General features: G+C 38.8%; 1 protein-coding gene across 8 annotated transcripts in view; it reads right to left on the bottom strand.

Annotated features, from left to right (window-relative positions):
* The window catches only part of CFAP20DC (CFAP20 domain containing), a 227,470-nt gene that overhangs the window by 31,851 nt on the left and 177,083 nt on the right, over positions 1–18,536 (bottom strand). For 7 of the 8 annotated variants that reach the window (XM_014868752.3, XM_070492613.1, XM_044754526.2 and 4 more), the window contains one exon: positions 16,169–16,230. The exons of the other annotated variant lie outside the window; for it this stretch is intronic. In XM_014868752.3, coding sequence (XP_014724238.3) covers positions 16,169–16,230 — 62 coding nt within the window. The remainder of the gene's footprint in view (positions 1–16,168; positions 16,231–18,536) is intronic. 8 annotated transcript variants of the gene reach the window in all.

Raw genomic sequence — 18,536 nt, 5'->3', positions numbered from 1 at the left:
CAATAGTCGCAAGATTGCTCTGTTGGCACAGTGCTTGACGGACACAGCAGGTAGTGGTCTGCTATCTTAGAGGGCGTAGCCGGAGGCAAATCTATTGTCTTGAGCTGGGCGGTCACAGGTGAGCGCAGCAATCAGTTCCTAGCCTAAGGAAAGATGCTTAATCCTTAAAGAAATGCCAATGTTGGGAGGGGGAGGGAAGTCAGTTACAGGAGGTTACCAGACAAGCACAATAAAATGCAGATTTAAGTCCTTGCCTTTGGCATTGATTAAGAGTTTCTAGAGAGAGAAGGTCATCTCCCCTTCCTGGTACAGAGAGAGAGATATCTTTACAGATGGAGAGTTCCTTTACAATGTAAATGTCTCCTAACAAAGGGTAAGTAAATTCTACTTTTCAGTTGTTTTCCTGTCTGCACAGTAACTAGCCTCAAATAATCACGCCAAACAGACATATGTTGGGGTGGCCAATTCCAGAGCCCTACAGCATAAAGACTACTTTAACCTGAAAACATTTGGACAAATAGCAGATGCAGAAAGAACTCTTATCTGAGCTTCCCTTATGTGACCAAAGCAGAGCTTTTCAAGGGTTAGCTGCTACAAACTCCCAACTCTGCAAAAGTGTCCAGTCAGGAAGGCGAATGACCTTTAGCAAGTGGACATTCCAAGAAATTGTGTAAATAAGCCTTATCAGAACCCTTCAGTCTTTCCCACTGAAGCCCTAATTGCTCCCCCCACCCCCACCCCCTCATTAAGCCGATATATAAACCCCTACCCTTGGCTGTTCAGAGAGCCACTCCTTATAGAATGCTTCTACCTGCATGAGTAATAGACCTTTTCTCCTGTTAATCTATTGTCAGTTAATTCACAGCTCCCCATCCCCAACACTTGAACCTAAGTTGGTAGACAGAAAGTTTTCCTCCCAAGGATTACATGTTGAAATGATAATATTCTGGATATACTGGGTCAAACAGAATATATTGTTAAAATTAAAATCACCTATTTTTAAATTTTTAAACGTGGTTACTAGAAAATTTTAAACTACATATGTGGCTCACATTCTATTTCAATTGGACAGCAGCTCTAGATGATGTTTTTTTCCACCAGATGTGATTCCTTTGCTTCTGGCAGGCAACTAGGGTAGGGTCAGAGGGCCATCAGTGATTAGGATGAATCACAACAAATGTGTCTTGAATCTTCCAGACAGCAGGTTTATTTCTGGGTAAATCTTACTGAAGCCTTTGGGGCTTACTATTTCTCCTTCTCTCTTCATAGGTCCTGAATTCCAGTTTTTGTTCCCTAAGCCCACGAGGCTATTGAAGGCCATGTTTGGCTCCACAGCCTCTCAGCTGCTACTTTCTGAAGTGGAACTTTTTCTGAGAAAAGTGGCAGAACGTGCAGGCTCCCTCTCCGGGCTTCCTTTCTCTTCTGGAGCAAGGCCTGGTAAATTCTCACTACCTTGGAAGTCCTCCAACGGCTTCAATCAGATGATTCTCATATTTTGTATGGCTTTTCTGGTTGTTCTCAGAGGGAAGTTCAGTGTGAAACAACCAAGTCTGCCATTGCCAGAGGCAGAACTCATATCAATTAATTAAAAAATATATCATGCCTGTCATTTAATGTTGTAGGATTTCAGTCATGGTTGATGTGGAGAACTGAGTCAGGGTTGTGGAGAAGGGGCAGTCCTAATCTCACTTCAGTCAACGAAGGTTTTACAGAGGAGGCGGGGGATGACTTTTAGAGTAGCAGATATTAGCAAGGTGATAATTCCAGGGTTAGGGAGTGTCATGTAGGGCTAGGAATAGAGTCTATCTGATAACCCAGATGACTAAATGAATAGTGGAAATTCTAACTCAAAGAAGATAAATGGATTATAAATCACATGCTAATTCTGATTGGTAGTATTGCCTGGAGTACCTTATTGAGAAGAATTTTAAATTTACAGTGAGGCTCAGCGGGCAAGAGGATTGTGATCCACTAGCAGTGTCTGCCATGGACAAAGGGTGGGGGATAGCTGCACATGAGTGTGAACCATACATCAGAGATCATGCGCTGGTGATTGAATTATCATGCATCAAAAGTATGATAGCACTGGCCTTTGTAAATTAAAATAATTTAGATTCATCATGTAGGGGTTCTGAATATGCTGCTTCGGCACACTGATTATTTTGAGCTGAAGACACTTGAGAAAGAGCAGATTCGGGAAGGGCTCTCTGATATTCCCCTTTCTACTTTAAAGCAAGACATAAAATTTCCTGTGAGGAAGGTGCCTGGTACAGGGTATGACTCTTAATCACCAGAGGCTCTCATCAGCCCAGAGACAGCACTGAGAAGAATCTACATAACAAACCTCACCAAAAAAACCCTCTCTTCCATTAGTTTCCCCATAAATTTACTCTCCCACAGTCTGCCACCCCTAAAGCCTAAATCCCTTTTCCTTTGTCTTGTCACTTTCCTACGAATTTATTGTTCTGTGTTAAGATGCTATAGAAGCCTTGAGTTCTAACCAACCCTTTGAGTTACTCATCACTGAGTTTCTCCCTTGTGTATGTGTGCTACACACATAAATAAAATTTGTATGCTTTACTCTTGTTAATCTGCCTGTTACAGTTTAATTTTCAGGGCCTAGGTGCAGAACCTAGGAAGGCAGACAAAAAAAGTTTTTCCTCCCCTAAAATCATATCACTCTAAATTGCTGTAGATCAGTATTAACATGGTGAAAGATTTTTAATGGAGGACCAAAGGGCTTTACATTCAGCTCTGATCTATTTAAGGTTGCAGTAAATGTCCTGTGAGCACAGTGAGCATGCTTTTCAAACTTATGGAAGACACTGGGCTGAGAGAGAGAGTAGGCTGGATGACAGCACTGAGATTCAGAATGATCTCGATAGTCAAGAAAATTGGTTCAGACACCAATATTTATTCCCCAAGTATTTATCAAGATCCAGTTTTGTGTCAGGTCCTGGCATGAAATGCAGTGGTGAGCAAAAACAGAGTTCCCACCCTCTTAGAGCTTACAGAAGGGTGAGCCCAACATCAATCAGATAACCACACAAAAATGTATAAGTGACGTGAAGTTAAATGGTGCTATGAGAACACATGGATAGGAACTCGAGTGCTCCCTAGGGGAAGTGATGCTTGAGAGGAAATCTCATGGATGAACAGGTATTAACCAGGCAAGATGAGAGCAAGGTAGGGGAAGAACATTCTAGGAACAGGGAACAAGGGGCAAAGGCCCTGAGGCTGGCAGGTTTGAGAAGAGGAAAGGAGGCCAGTGTGGCTAAAATGCAAATCTCCAGAGGGAAATGCTAGAAAATAAGGTTGGCCCAGTAGGCATGGGCCAAACCACTTAAGCTTTGCAAGCTACTGAAAGATTTTGGTCCTTATCCTATGAGCTACGGGAGGCCATTGATGTTTTAATACTGGTGTCTCACAGTCAGATCTGTGTTTACAAAGGGTTACTCTGGCTGCTCTGGAGGGAGTGGGTTGGATTGTGGTGAAGAAGCACATGTGGATGCAGGGAGACCACTTAGGAGGCTATAGCAATGGTCCAGGGGAAAGATGGTGATAGTTTTAGGCAACCAAAAGCCAAAGATAAATCATTAATGGAAAATAGGTACTAAAAAATTCAGTGTGATTCAAGCTACACTAATATACACAATGTCCTGGTCAATGGTCTAACTGTAGTCCAAACTATTAGATTATTTTGTTCAAATTAGAGAACTTCAATTTGATAAACTCAAAGATGTCCAAAGGAAGGTGATTAGGACTGTGCCAGGACCAGGAATGGCAAAGTGGACTTGAGGCTGGAGAAGTAAGAGACCTGAGGAGAAAATGGAATAACCAAAGAGCAATATTCAAAAATTTTAAGGGGTATTATGTGAAAGAGTGATGATTCACATTGTTGCTCTGGAAAGAGAACTAGGATCAGTGGGGAGAAGTTATAGAGAAGCCTATGTGAGCTCAGTATAAGGAATGCTCAATAATGGAGTGGACTGCCTGATGCCACACTGAGCCTTCTTCCCTGGCAAAGATGTGCAGAAGAGACTTCTGAAGAGAGGCTAGGTTAAATTATCTCTATAATCTCTTCAGACTCTCCAGGATTCTCTGATTCCTTCAAAGTGTGATCTGTTTTTTTAAACTTTATTCCTAATATCCCTATTAAATCCCTATCATCACTACCATTACTTTCTAGCACTTAATGAAAATACATATGCCAGGCCCTGTGCAAAACTCTTTACATGTAATATCTCATTTAATCCTTACAATAACACTACAGGGTAGGTAATGAAATACAATCCCTATTTTTTAGATAACTTAAGTGATGCTTAGAGAGGTAAAGTAATTTTACAAGGATGCAAATCTGGCATTTTGATTCCAGAGACCATGCTTTTAACCAGTGCAGTATATCACATCCTAAAACCACATATTCTGCTATATGCCAATGAACTGCAAACTGAGCTCAACAATTTTAACCAATTTCTAAACCTCCAAATATGAAAGTATATGAAATGTCATATTTCCAATGACAAAAGATATTCAATGTCATAGCTAGTAACTGTGTCAGTCAGAATATGTCTAGACTATGCTTGGTAACAAACAACCCTCAAATCTCAGTAGCTTAAAAACAACAAAGGTTTATTTCTTGCTCATGTTAAATGTCAATAAGAGGTGAGCATGGGAATTCTGTTTATCATAGTCATTCAGTGACTAGACTGACAGAATGTTTCTGCTTAGTGTCAGAGGAAAAAAGAACTCTGGAAGGTTTTACAAGTACAATTAAATGCTCCAGCCAAGCAACAGTGTAGGCAATTTTGCTCACAATCATTGGCTGTAACTAGTTAGGCTAATTGGCTGCACCCAACTTCTAAGCAGACTCAGAAATACAGTCCAACAATGTGCTTAGAATCGGGAGAGTCAGGAATATTTGGCAAATCGTATGAGTAACTACTGCAGATGATAAATATGCAAGGAAGCCAGAAAACACGCAAACAACATTGCTGCATACAATTCAGAATTTCTACCAAAAAGAATATTGACTATCTCTTTACATTAGCTTGTTTACTTCCCCTAAGTTGACAGTATTAATATATTAGAAGAGGGGAAATGTACAAAACATGATGAATCTGGTAAAAGTCTTCACTGTATATGTAAAACATAATTTGAACCATAATCACATCTAGGATTCAAGCCCTGGGCATGCCATATTAGTATATTTATTTGCACTTGGGTTAGATAGCAGTGTTTAGACAAAAAATGTAATATTTTTCTCCCTTACAAGTTTCATTGTACCTAATTATGTAAAGCCATCACTGGTGAGCTGAGAGAAGATAATATGAAACAACTCAAGCCTTACATTAGGTTTTGAATATTAAGATGTTAGAATATAAACCATTTAAATGCATTACAGAAATTTTATTCTGAAAATTCTTGGCAATGCCAGTCCATCATTGTCGCATTAACTAAAAGTGAGCTATTCAAATCCCAATTTTATTTATAGAAAAATGTAAACCTCTTAAAAAGTTTTGCTTTCTGATAAATATTTGTAATAATATAAAATGAAACAAGTAATTTATCTTATTTCTTGCTATGACTCAGAGCACTCAATTCAAATTTGAACTACTTTTATTCACTATCTGTGGGAAAATATAGTGGTTTTATTCATAAGTACTCCATGATCTCCACTACAAAACTAAAACCCTGCAATGAAAATAGGAAGACAAATCAGTGGCTTCTATGAAGCAGTTCACTGGAAATGGCTGTTGGAAGATGATAATTGCTTGTTGTTTAAGTGATTTAAATGCCCAAAGAAAAAGTACATGTAGTGTTAGTGTGCTTAAAACATAATTAAAATTTGTATTCCAAATGCCAGTTTAGGAAAGAACTGATTTTATAAGCCAATGATATTTCCTGTAAGGTCATTGCTGTGGCATTTTAGATGGTACCTTTTTCTAATTTGAAAGCTACATATTTTAATAGAGAATGGTCCAAATGTTTTTAAGGTCAAATTGGAAATATGTTGATGATTTAAAAACTCAAGCAAAGTGCTTTATTATATCATCCTACCAGAGTGTTACTGTAGTTCAAAAATATCATTAAATCAGCACAAACCCACACTTATCATTTCCCACACATTTTTTACGCGGAGCTGCCTTCTGACTATGAGTAATCTGTTAATCTGCTCTTCGCCTCACAATCCGTCAAAGTGACAGATTCATTCCTTCTCTAATACATAATATCTTCATTTACTGATGCTTTGCTGCAACTTCCTTTTTTGCTGGCACTGAAATTTAGAACATCACAAGCAAATTCAGAGACCGTCACCTGGCGGTTGGTGGTTGTTCTTGTTTGTTTCCATTTCTTCTATTATTCCAGGAGGAGAAACCAAAACTTTTCTGGACTCTTAACGTGAGTTAATAGCGTTTCCAAAATGAAGGCAATTTCAGGTTTCAATAAAAGTGTTGTTAAAGAGGTTGGAAGAGGACAAATGGTAAAACACAACGTAAGTGCACTGTTCACAAGTCAAAATACTGACCATGATGGAATTTTCTTCCAAAGCTAATGGCCAACACATGGATTCTCACCCTCACCTCCATCCCAAGCTATAAAGAAAAAGATATTAGAAAAAAAGAGAGAAAAATCCTGCTGGATTTTTAGGGATGAATTGCCCCCTACAAAAGACAGGGCTTCATTAGCATAAATACCACTGCTTAACTGAAAGCCACAATGTGATTTTATTTAAGCTGAGACCTTCATTTTTAGCATGATGTTGACTGACCTCAGGTTTCTTGTTCACTGCTATTTTGGTAATACAAACGGTTCTGCTGTTTAAAAATTGCTTGCTGTTCATTCAACAGAAGATACTCTCCCCTCTGCTCCTTTCTTGTTTTGATTCAGTTGCTTACTAGTCTATAAGTTCTGCAAATAAAGAGAATCAAGGACTAAAAAATATGAGACTACGTAAAATTCTAGCTAGTTTTCTTTCATCTTAAATAAGAGATAAAGTACCTCATCTACAGATCACCATTTGGCTTCACTTGTTACTGATCCAGTGTTCACATAATAAAACAAAGGTCACTATTGTTAACCTCAAGTGTCAAAAGCAAAGAAGTTTACAGGAAAATATGAGAAGCTGCCTTCTAACAGTCTTGTTTCTGCACATATATAATTTCTTTCCATCCATACACTCAACACTCAACAGCGTTTTCTTGTCCCGAGCACCAAATTGCATCTGATTTGTCTTAATGGATGGCAAGGGAGCTAAAGGCTTTTAAAAATCAATGGACAAGAAAGAGTCAATAGAACAACAATGTTAGTGTTAATTCAATCAAATCAGCTAAAAGTTGTTTGCCTTTTCTCCTTCAAGTCATTTTAAACAGGCTGGACGTTTCACTTGTATGGTATTTATTATACTGAGTGGGTTTTTATGTGGTAATGAACAGCCTAATATGAAGCTGTAAACTCTGGTAAACATAATACTGTATATTGCTAGAGTGAAAAATTACGTGTTTTAACTTTAATCAATTTCAAAATGTAATGTTTTTCATTAACAAGAGAATCACAGGGAAGAACAAAAACTAACTGCATACAAAAGCAGAGTCTGTGAGTGGGCACTGGTTTGGAAAGGCTGCAGTTTCTCCGTGCCAGGCTCGCTACCTGCTCTCACGTCCCTCGGCACCTTCCCTAAGACATTCACATGCTGCCTTGACAGGCAGCGTGGACTCACCTGTGCTGGGAGGCTGCAAACTCACCGAGAGCACGTTAAAGTCATCTCTCCACAGTGCTCTGTACATAGTATATGCTTCAAAAATACTCAATGAATATTGCTGAGGGTATGAACTGCAGTACAGTTTCAATCATTTCATGCTGCAGTGGTTCTTTGTTTAAATGACAAGGGAACCTATCCTGCATTAGGTTACAAAATGAAGGAGGACGCTGTGAGTCTACAGATGTGACTGGCTGTGGCCGTTTAACCATAAGCATGATCTTCCATGTCTTAGGTTCATGTCATGATCCTTCACCTCAGCTTGCGCTCCCAGCCCTTCCCCTCAGACAGAATAGAGGGGAATGTTATAAACTGAAATTAGTACTTCGACTTTTTAAAGGTTCTCATTACCCTAGAAGGAAAAGCTGAATCTTTTAACTAAAAGTTGAAACTGTAACACTGAACAGTAAATAATCACTTTGGTAATTACCTTCTTTACACTGGACCCTGGGTCTAAGAATCTGAGCTCACCATCTGGATGGATAACAGTGACTGGGAGGCCTGGGTAAGCACAGGAGCCGCACATTCTGCTGATTCAAAATGCTAAGATTCTTCCTGGATCCAACATTTTGGACATAGAAGCTTTGGAAAGGTGGGGAAGATGTATCCTGTTGTTCTGAAACTCTCATGGAAATGGGTTTTATGAGTTTGTAATGCCAGAAAACGTGACAATAACCAAAATATGGATGAGTATTGCCCCAGCCCTAACGGTTTAAGATTCTCTCATGGAGTGCAACTGAAAAAGTAGGAGACTCAGGTTGAAGTGCTATGTCCCAGTGACCCAAGAACAACCTTGTCAGAGAGTGGACAGACATCTCAACTGAGGAAACCGGAGAGTGACGTCAGCTGATGCTCAGGCAGGCAGGGCTGGAATGAACAAGTGAGGAGACCGAAGAAAAAGAAATATTGGTTAGGTGGCCAGCGGTGGCATTGAGACCTCTAGGGTGATGGCTAGTTAGGGCCTGGGACAAGGTAATTGGAGCAGGTGTGCAATCTGAGCAAACTGGCTCTGATAGAATAAGTGATCAGAACCAGGACTAAAAGTGGCCTGGACAGGCCAAATGCCATGAGCATTGCACTGCACTAAGGACCCCTCCAGGTGCAGAAGGGGCAAGTGGTCTCTTGAGTTTAAGATGGCACCAGCACCACAGGCTCAGGTCTCCTCTTCCCCTCGTACTCCCTCCCCCATATATACATATGCACATATATGAACACACACACACACTAATATTTGTGAGGTGAGATTCAATGAATTCAACACTTTTTTTTTTTTTTGAGGAAGAATTGACCTGAGCTAACATCTGCCACCAATCCTTCTCTTTTTGCTGAGGAAGACTGGCCCTGAGCTAATGTCCATACCCATCTTCCTCTACTTTTTATGTGGGACACCTGCCACAGCATGGCTTGATATGCGGTGCATATGTCCGCACCCGGGATCCAAACTGGCGAACCCTGGGCCACCAAAGCACAATGTGCGAACTTAACTGCTGCACCACTGGGCCAGCCCCTAACACATAGTTCTTTAAAACATTCTGTTTTTTTTTTTAGTGAGGAGATTGGTCCTGAGCTAACGTCTGATGCCATTCTTCCTCTTTTTATTTTTCCTCCCAAAAGCCCCAGCACATAGTTGTATATCTTAGTTGTAAGTCAGTCCAGTTCCTCTATGTGGGATGGCGCGAGATCATGGCTTGATGAGCAACGTGTAGGTCCGTACTTAGGATCTAAACTGGCAAACCGTGGGCCGTCAAAGCGGAGCGCACAAACCCAACCACTCGGCCACAGGACAGGCCCCAACACATATTTCTTGAGTGTTTCCTTTGTGCTTGTCACTGATTGAGGAGCTAGGAATACAGCTGGCAAGAGAGATAAAGTCCCAATACTCATGCAGTTTACATTCTATCATATTCTGGAGGGGTGTGTGTGTAGACAATAAGCAAACAAGCAAGAAAATATCAGGCAGTGGGGAGTCCTGTGGTAAAAACAAAAAATATAATAAGGCTGACTGGGGTTATTTTAGTTGGATGCTAAGAAAGGGCTTCTCTAAGGAGATGACATTGAGATGGAGACCTGAATGACAGAGGAAGCTGCTATGTCCTTTCTAGGGTAAGGGAACTCCAGGCAGAGGGGCCATCTCATGCAAAGCTCTTAAGGCGGAACCAAGCCTGGAGTGTTTGAGAAAAAGAGAGAGGACCATGGTGTTTTATACACAGCGAGCAGGGTACACAAGGGTATGAACACAGTCTGAGAGGTGGGCATCTGGGGTGAGGAGTGCGATTTGATCCTATGAGCAGTATGAAACCTCTGGGAGGTTTTATGTGGGGGAATGCCTAGGTCCCGTTTGGGTGTAACACCACCACTCTGGTTGCTGAGTGGAGAACAGACTGTAGAGGCCAAAGGAGCAGAGAAAGCAGGTAGGAAGCTCTGACATTTGTCCAGGTGAGAGATGATGGCACTTTGGGCGAGGACTGTAGCAGTGAAGAGAAAGCAGTGACTGGATCTGGCATATACTATGGTTGGAGGGAGCACCACACAACTTGCGGAGGCTGGACATGGGGTGGGTTAGAAAGAGAAAACAGAGATCACTCTTGGTTTCTGGCTTGAACAAAAGGGGGATGATGGTGGCATTTTCTGAGATGGGGAAGACTGAAGAAAGAACAGATGTGTAGAGGAAGAGAAAACCAAGTTATGACTTAAATGCTTACATTCGAGGTATGCGTTAGATATCCAAGTGGCTATCTTTCAAGTTGGCAGCTTGGATGGATGAGTCTGAAATTCAGAGGAGGGCCAGGACTGGAACTAAAACTTTGAGAGTCATTGGAATAAAGAAGGCATTGGAAGCTATTATTATAGCTCATACAAATAATACATGTTATGTTATACATTAAAGATTAGGGCCATTCTAATGGTTACCAATGTCTATGGATCTCTGGGTTGGCAGGGAGTGAAATATGCATGGAAATTAGATTTAAACTCTGTCTAAACAAAAGCCTCTCATAAAACCTCAATTTTATCCTGGTTCTGAATAAAGCAATACCATTGACCTCCTATTTTCAGGAAAGGGAAGAGAAATTCTTGGAAAGATGTAGGAAATGATTTGAAATTTAACTGGTTAACATTCAGGGCGAAGCTTTTCATTTCTCCATGAAATGTATCTGGGCCTTCCTCCACCCTCCCTGCCTCAGCTCAAATGCTGATGGAGCTCCTACCCTCATCAGGCCTGTGCTGACCACCTCAGGGAGGAGAGAGAGGGCACCACCGTGCCCTCCAGGGACTAGGAGAACTGAAGGGTCTTCAGTCAGGACCTGGAACCAGACTCAAGGGAAAATCACTCCCCTCAAAGGAGCAGGTACGAATTTGTGGGATGCGACTGCGAAATGAGAGGCACCCACATCGACAGCTTTTCCTAGTTAAAGCTAATGAGAGAAACGATGAGAGCAAAAATTGATGCCTTTGGTTTTATAAACAAATCATTAAGATTTAATGCAAAAATATAGATAATAGAAAACAACAATAACACTACATTTAGAGAAACTAATTGTTTGCATTGTTAATCAGGAAATCCTCTGTTGTGCTTTGGTCTGAAGGAGAAATAAAAATCCAACTTACTTGTTTTAAAATGATTCAGATTTAAACATTTGAAAAGGAAAATGACATATAAGTTCCGTATTTAATTTTATTTATTTAAACGTTTTCTCTCTTTTGTCTTGGGGGGAAAGCTTAAGCAATAGAGGATAAGCCCATCAGGCTGAGTCCCAACAAGTGGAAAGAAGAAAAATGAAGCCACTGTGATCAGGCCAGAGTAGTGTTTGTGGGTTACGATGACAGGCCAGCTTGCCTCAGTCAGGCCCGCTGAGCCAGCCAACGTGAAATGAGGTCAGTGGTTATTAATCATTTGTCAAAGTCTGCAGGGCTTTATCAGATAATTATAGTCATAAGTATGTTTATACCACACAAACACGTGGCAAAGCTGCAAAGCATTCAAGCCCCAACACAATCTGCAATGACATTTAAAAAAAACTACAGATAAGCGATAAGTCATACAGCAAACACTTTAGAAAACCATGCCATTCATTACTGATTGGGCATTCTAGAATTATTTTCTATACTGTTTATTTCCATAAACATTTAGAACTGTACAGAGCCTTTGACTACATTCCCTCCTCCCCTCAATTTTCCAATGAGTTGTAAAAATAGCAAGTATAATCATCCTTTGAAACGAAAGACTGGCTATCGGCTCCATCCATATAAACAGACAACCAGAACGTAATCACAGTTTATTTTTACAAAACCCACTCCTGAGCAAAAATATCTTGAGCTGTTCTGAAGAATCTCCATAAATACATAAATAGATGTGCCTAAGGGACAGCTCTAAACCCCACAAACCAGTAGATGGCACTTTAAAATAAACGACTTAAGGTTGCAAACAGCATCCATTTTGCTCTGTTGGCAGCATGTAAGTTTACATACTAAGAAACACTTCTCAACATGAATGAACTGTGAAATTGTTTCCTCCTACCCAAGACTCCTCTAAATTGTATTTAGATTATGTTAGCCATTTCTGCACCTTGTCATACAGGCTGTCAATGCCCCAAGAGGCGAAGTGGGTGACCACTGGAGGCAAGTGCCCCAGCATCTGAGATGCTGCCTAAACATCAGTCAGTATGTTAGGCAAAAATAATGGGAAACATCACACCCATGCCTAACAGTACAGGGCAAATGGCTTTGTTCCAAATCTAGACACGCACGGGAATATGATGAAGTGAACCATGTGTCTTTCAATTCCTAGATTGTAAACTTCTCAGGAAATGATTATCATTGTATCCTACCTCCAACTAATGTCACGCATTGCCCTATGAGTGCAAGTGAATTCTTTTACTTTTAGGAAAACAATATATGAATATATGCAGTGTTTTAGTTATTTTCATCCTAGAGTCAACTCTTCAAAACCCAAATTTGCCTGCTTTGTGGATTGCATACTATCTACTCTCTTTACCTTTAATCATAAACACATAAAACTAAGAAGATAGTTATGTTGCAGAAATAAAAATCTTTCCAGAACAAAATGTAAATGAAAGACTTTGGGGATATTGGTTGTTCTGTTACATTAATGAAGCTAATTGAAAGTTGACCCTTTAAATATGTATGTATGTGGGTATGAGCATATATAATTTTAAAATCCTAGGTTCTTAGGTCTCTGGAGTAGTTGCAGATATTTTACTGGAGCTAATGTGGCCATTTCACCTCCTAAAGGGCATTATCACGCTCTCTTCTGGGTGGACCGGCATACACACATATCCCCCATCCGCATCATATTTGCATTACTCTGATCACAACCACATTTAATTCAGGATATCAAGAGCCTGTTTGCTTCTCTTGTACTGTTCAGAGCCCCTGTATGTCAAACTTTCAATCCAGGATTCAAGTTAGATATTTGCTTATCCAAAGGGATAGACTTAGAGACTCATCTTTTCATTTCATATACTTTTTTCATATGCATTATTGGCATCTTTTAACTTTATGTTATTCCTTTTTTTTGTGAGGAAAATTGGCCCTGAGCTAACATCTGTGCCAGTCTTCCTCTATTTTATGTGGGATGCTGCCACAGTGTGGCTTGCCGAGTGGTGCTAGATCGACGCCCAGGATCCAAACCTGTGAATCCCGGGCCACTGAAGCGGAGCACGCGAACTTCACCACGATGCCACTGGGCCAGCCCCAGTATCTTTTAACTTTCAAGTTCTGTATTTTAGGGTCTAACACATACTATATATTTGTAAGAAATATAATAAACACAAACCTTAAGAAGACTCATAGCTTTCAGTTCTAAGTTAAATTACATGTATTACATGATTCAATTTATCCCATTTTTATATGATGATCTATGTTGACCTCATAATTTTATCATCTTCTTTATTTATGGCCCAGTAATGCCCTTCTGCCAATTCTCCAAGCTACTGGATTTACGAGCCAAGGGCCAAGCCACATAATCTGCAGGATTTCTCAACAGCTATATAATAATTTTTTAGGAAACTGGTGGATTACCTGCTGGCAAGTGGGATTGCTGGCATTTTATTTTTTGCTTTAGAATTTGGCTTTTTATTTTACTATGTAAAAATATAAGTTAATTTTTCCTAAATGAGTGAACATTTAATTGGTTAAATAAAATATGCTGTCCGTTTAGTTGGTGAATTTTCTATCTTTGGAAATCAAATTTTAAAAGAGATATTTAAAGCCACATATTACCACATCTAAATGTTAATTAATTAATTAATTATCTCATCCAATATCATGAGGCATGTTTTCCATATAGGGCAGTGTTCCCTCTGATAGTGGAACTGGTTTTCACATGTAAAATCTATAAAGAGTCTCCTCACTGTCACAGAGTCATAAAGCTGGAAGTGACCTCAGAGAGCATGTAACTCAATTCCTTTCCTTTACTCATGAGGGTGTTCATATTATAAGATGAGGTCTGGAGAGGTTGACTGGCTTGTCTGAGATAATATACTGGGGTTAGTAGCAGAATTAGAAATGAGAATTAGGTCCTCTTTCTCGTTTTATTGAAACAAAAGGCTCCACTTTCTAACATATCTTACTATCACTTTCATTTGTTCAGACTACAAATCCTGACTTTGTTATAATTTGGACCAAAGTTGGATTTCCAGTTACCTTGAATGTTTACTCATATGTAGACAGAAATAGTTTGTTGGTTAAATCTAGATGAGCTGCAAGATTGCAAGAGACATATTCACATATCAAGAGATAACTGATTTTAGAAGTGTTAAAATACCTTTTTATATACACTGAAACTATAATCTTAATTTTGAACTCCTCATTATATCTATTTATGATAGTGATAAGTTCCCCTACTAGATAACACAAAAGAATGATCAGATCAAGTGTATAGACCAGGAACACTTAGAAGAGATTACTAATAAAGAACATTTACTCTGCCTATGTCATGAATATTCTGGGATCCATTAAAAGTCCTATAAACCAAGTAGGTGGTCTCTTGGCAGCCATGGCTAGTTTTATATGGCTTGTTTGGCTGTTCATTACTGATTGGACCAGAAGTGAATACATGGCCCAAGCTAGGTCAATCACATTCTCTCTCCTGGAAAGTAGGAATTGGGATTCAGACACAACCTGTCAGCCTCGGCATGTACTTTGACTATAATATGTAAACCGAAGCTGTCAGACAGCCATATGTGATGTGACTGAGAGGCAGAGAAGGCTGATGCTTAGAGAGAATGGAGGAGATAGGAAGAAACAAACAGTGATGGAGTGAGGATACTGCCTGGCTGCCCTTGGGTTCCAGGATACAGCCCTGTATTATTATTTAACCAATCTCCCTGTCCCTCCCTCTGTGTGTCTCTCCCTCCCTGTCTCTGTCTCCCGCACTTTTAATAGTAGCTAAGTTGTTTTTCATATGTGCACCAAATGAGTCTTAATTCAGACACTGTGTAATAGGTATCATACTCTGGAGGCAGAGCTACAACGCTATCAGTGGTGTTTTGGTCCATCCATAGGATAACCCACAGTAGTACAGGTGAGAGAGCTTGATAATGAGATGCATTTGGATAATGCGATGCATTCCAATAACTAAGATCCTGTGGGTGGAGCTCAAGACAGACTGATTTTCAATAAATTCTTAGTATTTAATAAATAGTAATAAAGCGATCCTGATTTATACTGACAAACTAGCTTATTTATCTATTTTTTAGAAAGCCATATAATACTACAGATATACTACTACATATATGTCAAAACTCAAATTCAAGATTTGCTTGTCTCTAATGAATCTAAAATAATACAAGTCTTCTATATTGACAAATGACTTATATGTCAATGACATTTTTGAAATAATTAAATAATTTTCAGATTATGAACTTTGAAATTATGAAAAAAGAGAGTGGACATTTGAACTCATATAAGCTATCCTGATAAATTTAAAGGCACCGGGTAACACAAAAAAGATTCATGCCTAAAATGTACTAAACATCAAATTATCTACTACAATGAAATATCTATGCAAATAGAATGTTACCGAATAAATTAACACTTAAAGAGAGCTTGCTATGTGCCAGGAACTGTGTTAAGAATTTTTCATGAATTAGTTCATATAATACTCCCCGAAATACTATGAGGTAACTATTTTGCCTAAATTACTCTGAGTTAAATGACTTGCTCAAAGTCCCACAGGCAGAGGTGTTATTGTTAAACCTAGGTAGACTGTTAACCACTACACCATCGTCTAAGTAAGAAAAGTAGACTGAACTAGAATTTCTAAAGAAAAGAACTTTGGAAGCCCTTTGAAAGTTTTGAAAAACAATTTCATGAAACCAAGAAAAATGCACAATCTTCTAAATAATCTTTTTTTTTTTTTTAAACATTTAGATTATTAGTGATCCTTACCGGGGGTTAGATGGAGAAGGTGGATTCATTTCTTTCTGATAGTGACGACCCTGATTGACAGGCTGTAAAAGACAAAACATTTGTGAGGTACTAATCAGCAAGATGCTCTTTACATATGCTCTCATGTGCACTCTCATTACCATAGTTTTTTCCTAAGAAAGAATCTGCAACAAGCGACTGGTTTATTTACAGAAGAGTCAAAGGCTGTTTAGGAGATCCAGCAAATAACAAAGTGGTAGATATGAGAACACACAGGTTATTTTAATGGCCAGTCACTGGACTAGATAGCACCTATGGTGTAATTAAAGTTCATGTGTGGAATCCTCGTCCTTGTAGAATTTTTATGCTGTTAACATTGGTTGATATTTCCAGATCCAGCAAAACAAAACAACTCATCTCATGGAATTAATGCTGCATAGCAAGTATCATCAATAATCCAGAGACCCAGAGATACAGAATATGTATTTATATTTCAATGTTAGTAAGTTTGCAAGGATAACTTCTTTTTTCATTAGTGGAATTACACATGTAAATCTTAGGTCAAAGTGGTCATTTTCCTCAACTGTATAACAAAACCTCAAGTATTAATTAATGAACCGAAAAAAGTGATGCCAATACCTAACAAAAACGTGAAATCTCAATTATTTCCTCCACAAGAAACCTTTAAGTTACTGCCTATTTCAAAACATAGCTAAATACTACATCCAATGTAAGCCTTAAACCCTTGCCTCCAATGGAACTTGATGTTTTTTCTTTGTTCTATAAAGGGAGAAAATTCCATTATATCCAACACAAATTCTCTTTGAAAACATCACCTCAAAGTATTTTTATTATATGGTTAACAATCATGTAATTCTAATATGAAAATCATTTTTAACATTCTCATTTTATTACAAGTTGAAATTTGGTATACATTTTTGAATTGCATTTAAAGGGCTTCAGTTACTTCCTTACCCAATGGGGTGGGTGTTCAGGTTTTGTCACCCATAATGTGGCTCACCCCAATAGAGGAAAACAGTGTAGCAATGGTGCCTGCACATATAGAGCATGTGTTCCCTATTTTCCACATATTTTTTATTTTAATGGGTCCTAAAATATTAATGACGTGGGTGATGGGATTTTTTTTTTTACAGTAAACAGTCTTCCTCTATAAATAATCTCTTGGAAGTGTTCCTTTAATTTAAATCAAACACCCTGTCTGATAATCACAGTCACTTAGCCCGACTCTCTGTGATGCACTGTGAATTTAAATGTACTGTACTCAGTTACTTTGGTAATTGAACCAATATCAATGCATCACCATTTCAGTAATAAGAAACTACAGCTGGGAGGACAGTGGAGGGAAAAACATGTCATAAGACATATTTGATCTCACTAGAGAAATAAGACTTTCAACAATCTGCAAGTGAAATTTAGTTCTATGATTTAGGCTTTATTATTTCACAGCAAAAAAGGAATTAGTAAGCAAAGGCCTAACAGGTTCTCTAGACCAATTCACACTGGTACAGAAATACTCTGGATAATACATTCACTGGTATTTGTCCAGTATTTCAGCTGGCCTCCAGTGAGTGGACTTCTCCTCTTTACTCTCAAAGGCACTTCCATAACTATCTAAGCATCACAGTCTTGATATTCAGCCAAATTTCCATTTTCTTAATTTTATACCATTAATTCTATTTACACTTGTCCTCAACAGCCTTATTCCAAATTATTTACTCCATCCTCTGGAGAATAAAAATGGTTACAGACTCCTATCTCATTTGTGACTCAGTTCTCACTTAGACTACACAGACTGACTATTTCCATGTTTGCTCATGTTTACATGAAACAGATCCAATGATATGAGGAGTAAAAGAGAACACAATCAATAAAAGACTCACATTCATAGTGATTTTTAAGTGTTAGAAAATAAAAAATAACCAGGGGAAACTTTTCGAAGTAGTAAGGACTGTTGACATGAATAGATAGACAGGTAAATAAAAAAATTCAGTTAAAATAATTGTATGATAATGGAACTTGGTCTGAATACCTGATTCCTTTACTTGATTTTTACTATTGAAAACTAATTACCAAGTTGTTACCCCAAATTATTCAATAACCAATTTAAATTTAATAATAACATGTCATGGCAGAGTATTCCAACTTAGACATGTAACTGCTATAAACTGACTTATAAATCCCAACTGCTAATGACTCAGTTGGGGAAGGACGCAAGTCTTGCTTTGGAGTGGATGACATAAAAATTGGGTGGCCCCAATTCCTCCTGTCTGTACACATCTCCCAATTTCATAATCAGACTCAGGGAGAGGAAGGGATTATGGCAATGACGCAGCTAAAAAGCTCCTTCAAGATATTTCAGTTCCCATAA

The sequence above is a fragment of the Equus asinus genome, chromosome 21 (assembly GCF_041296235.1).
Source record: "Equus asinus isolate D_3611 breed Donkey chromosome 21, EquAss-T2T_v2, whole genome shotgun sequence".
Taxonomy (NCBI): domain Eukaryota; kingdom Metazoa; phylum Chordata; class Mammalia; order Perissodactyla; family Equidae; genus Equus; species Equus asinus.
The sequence above is the reverse complement of the archived record's forward strand: the minus strand, read 5'-3'. Positions and strand labels throughout refer to the sequence as shown.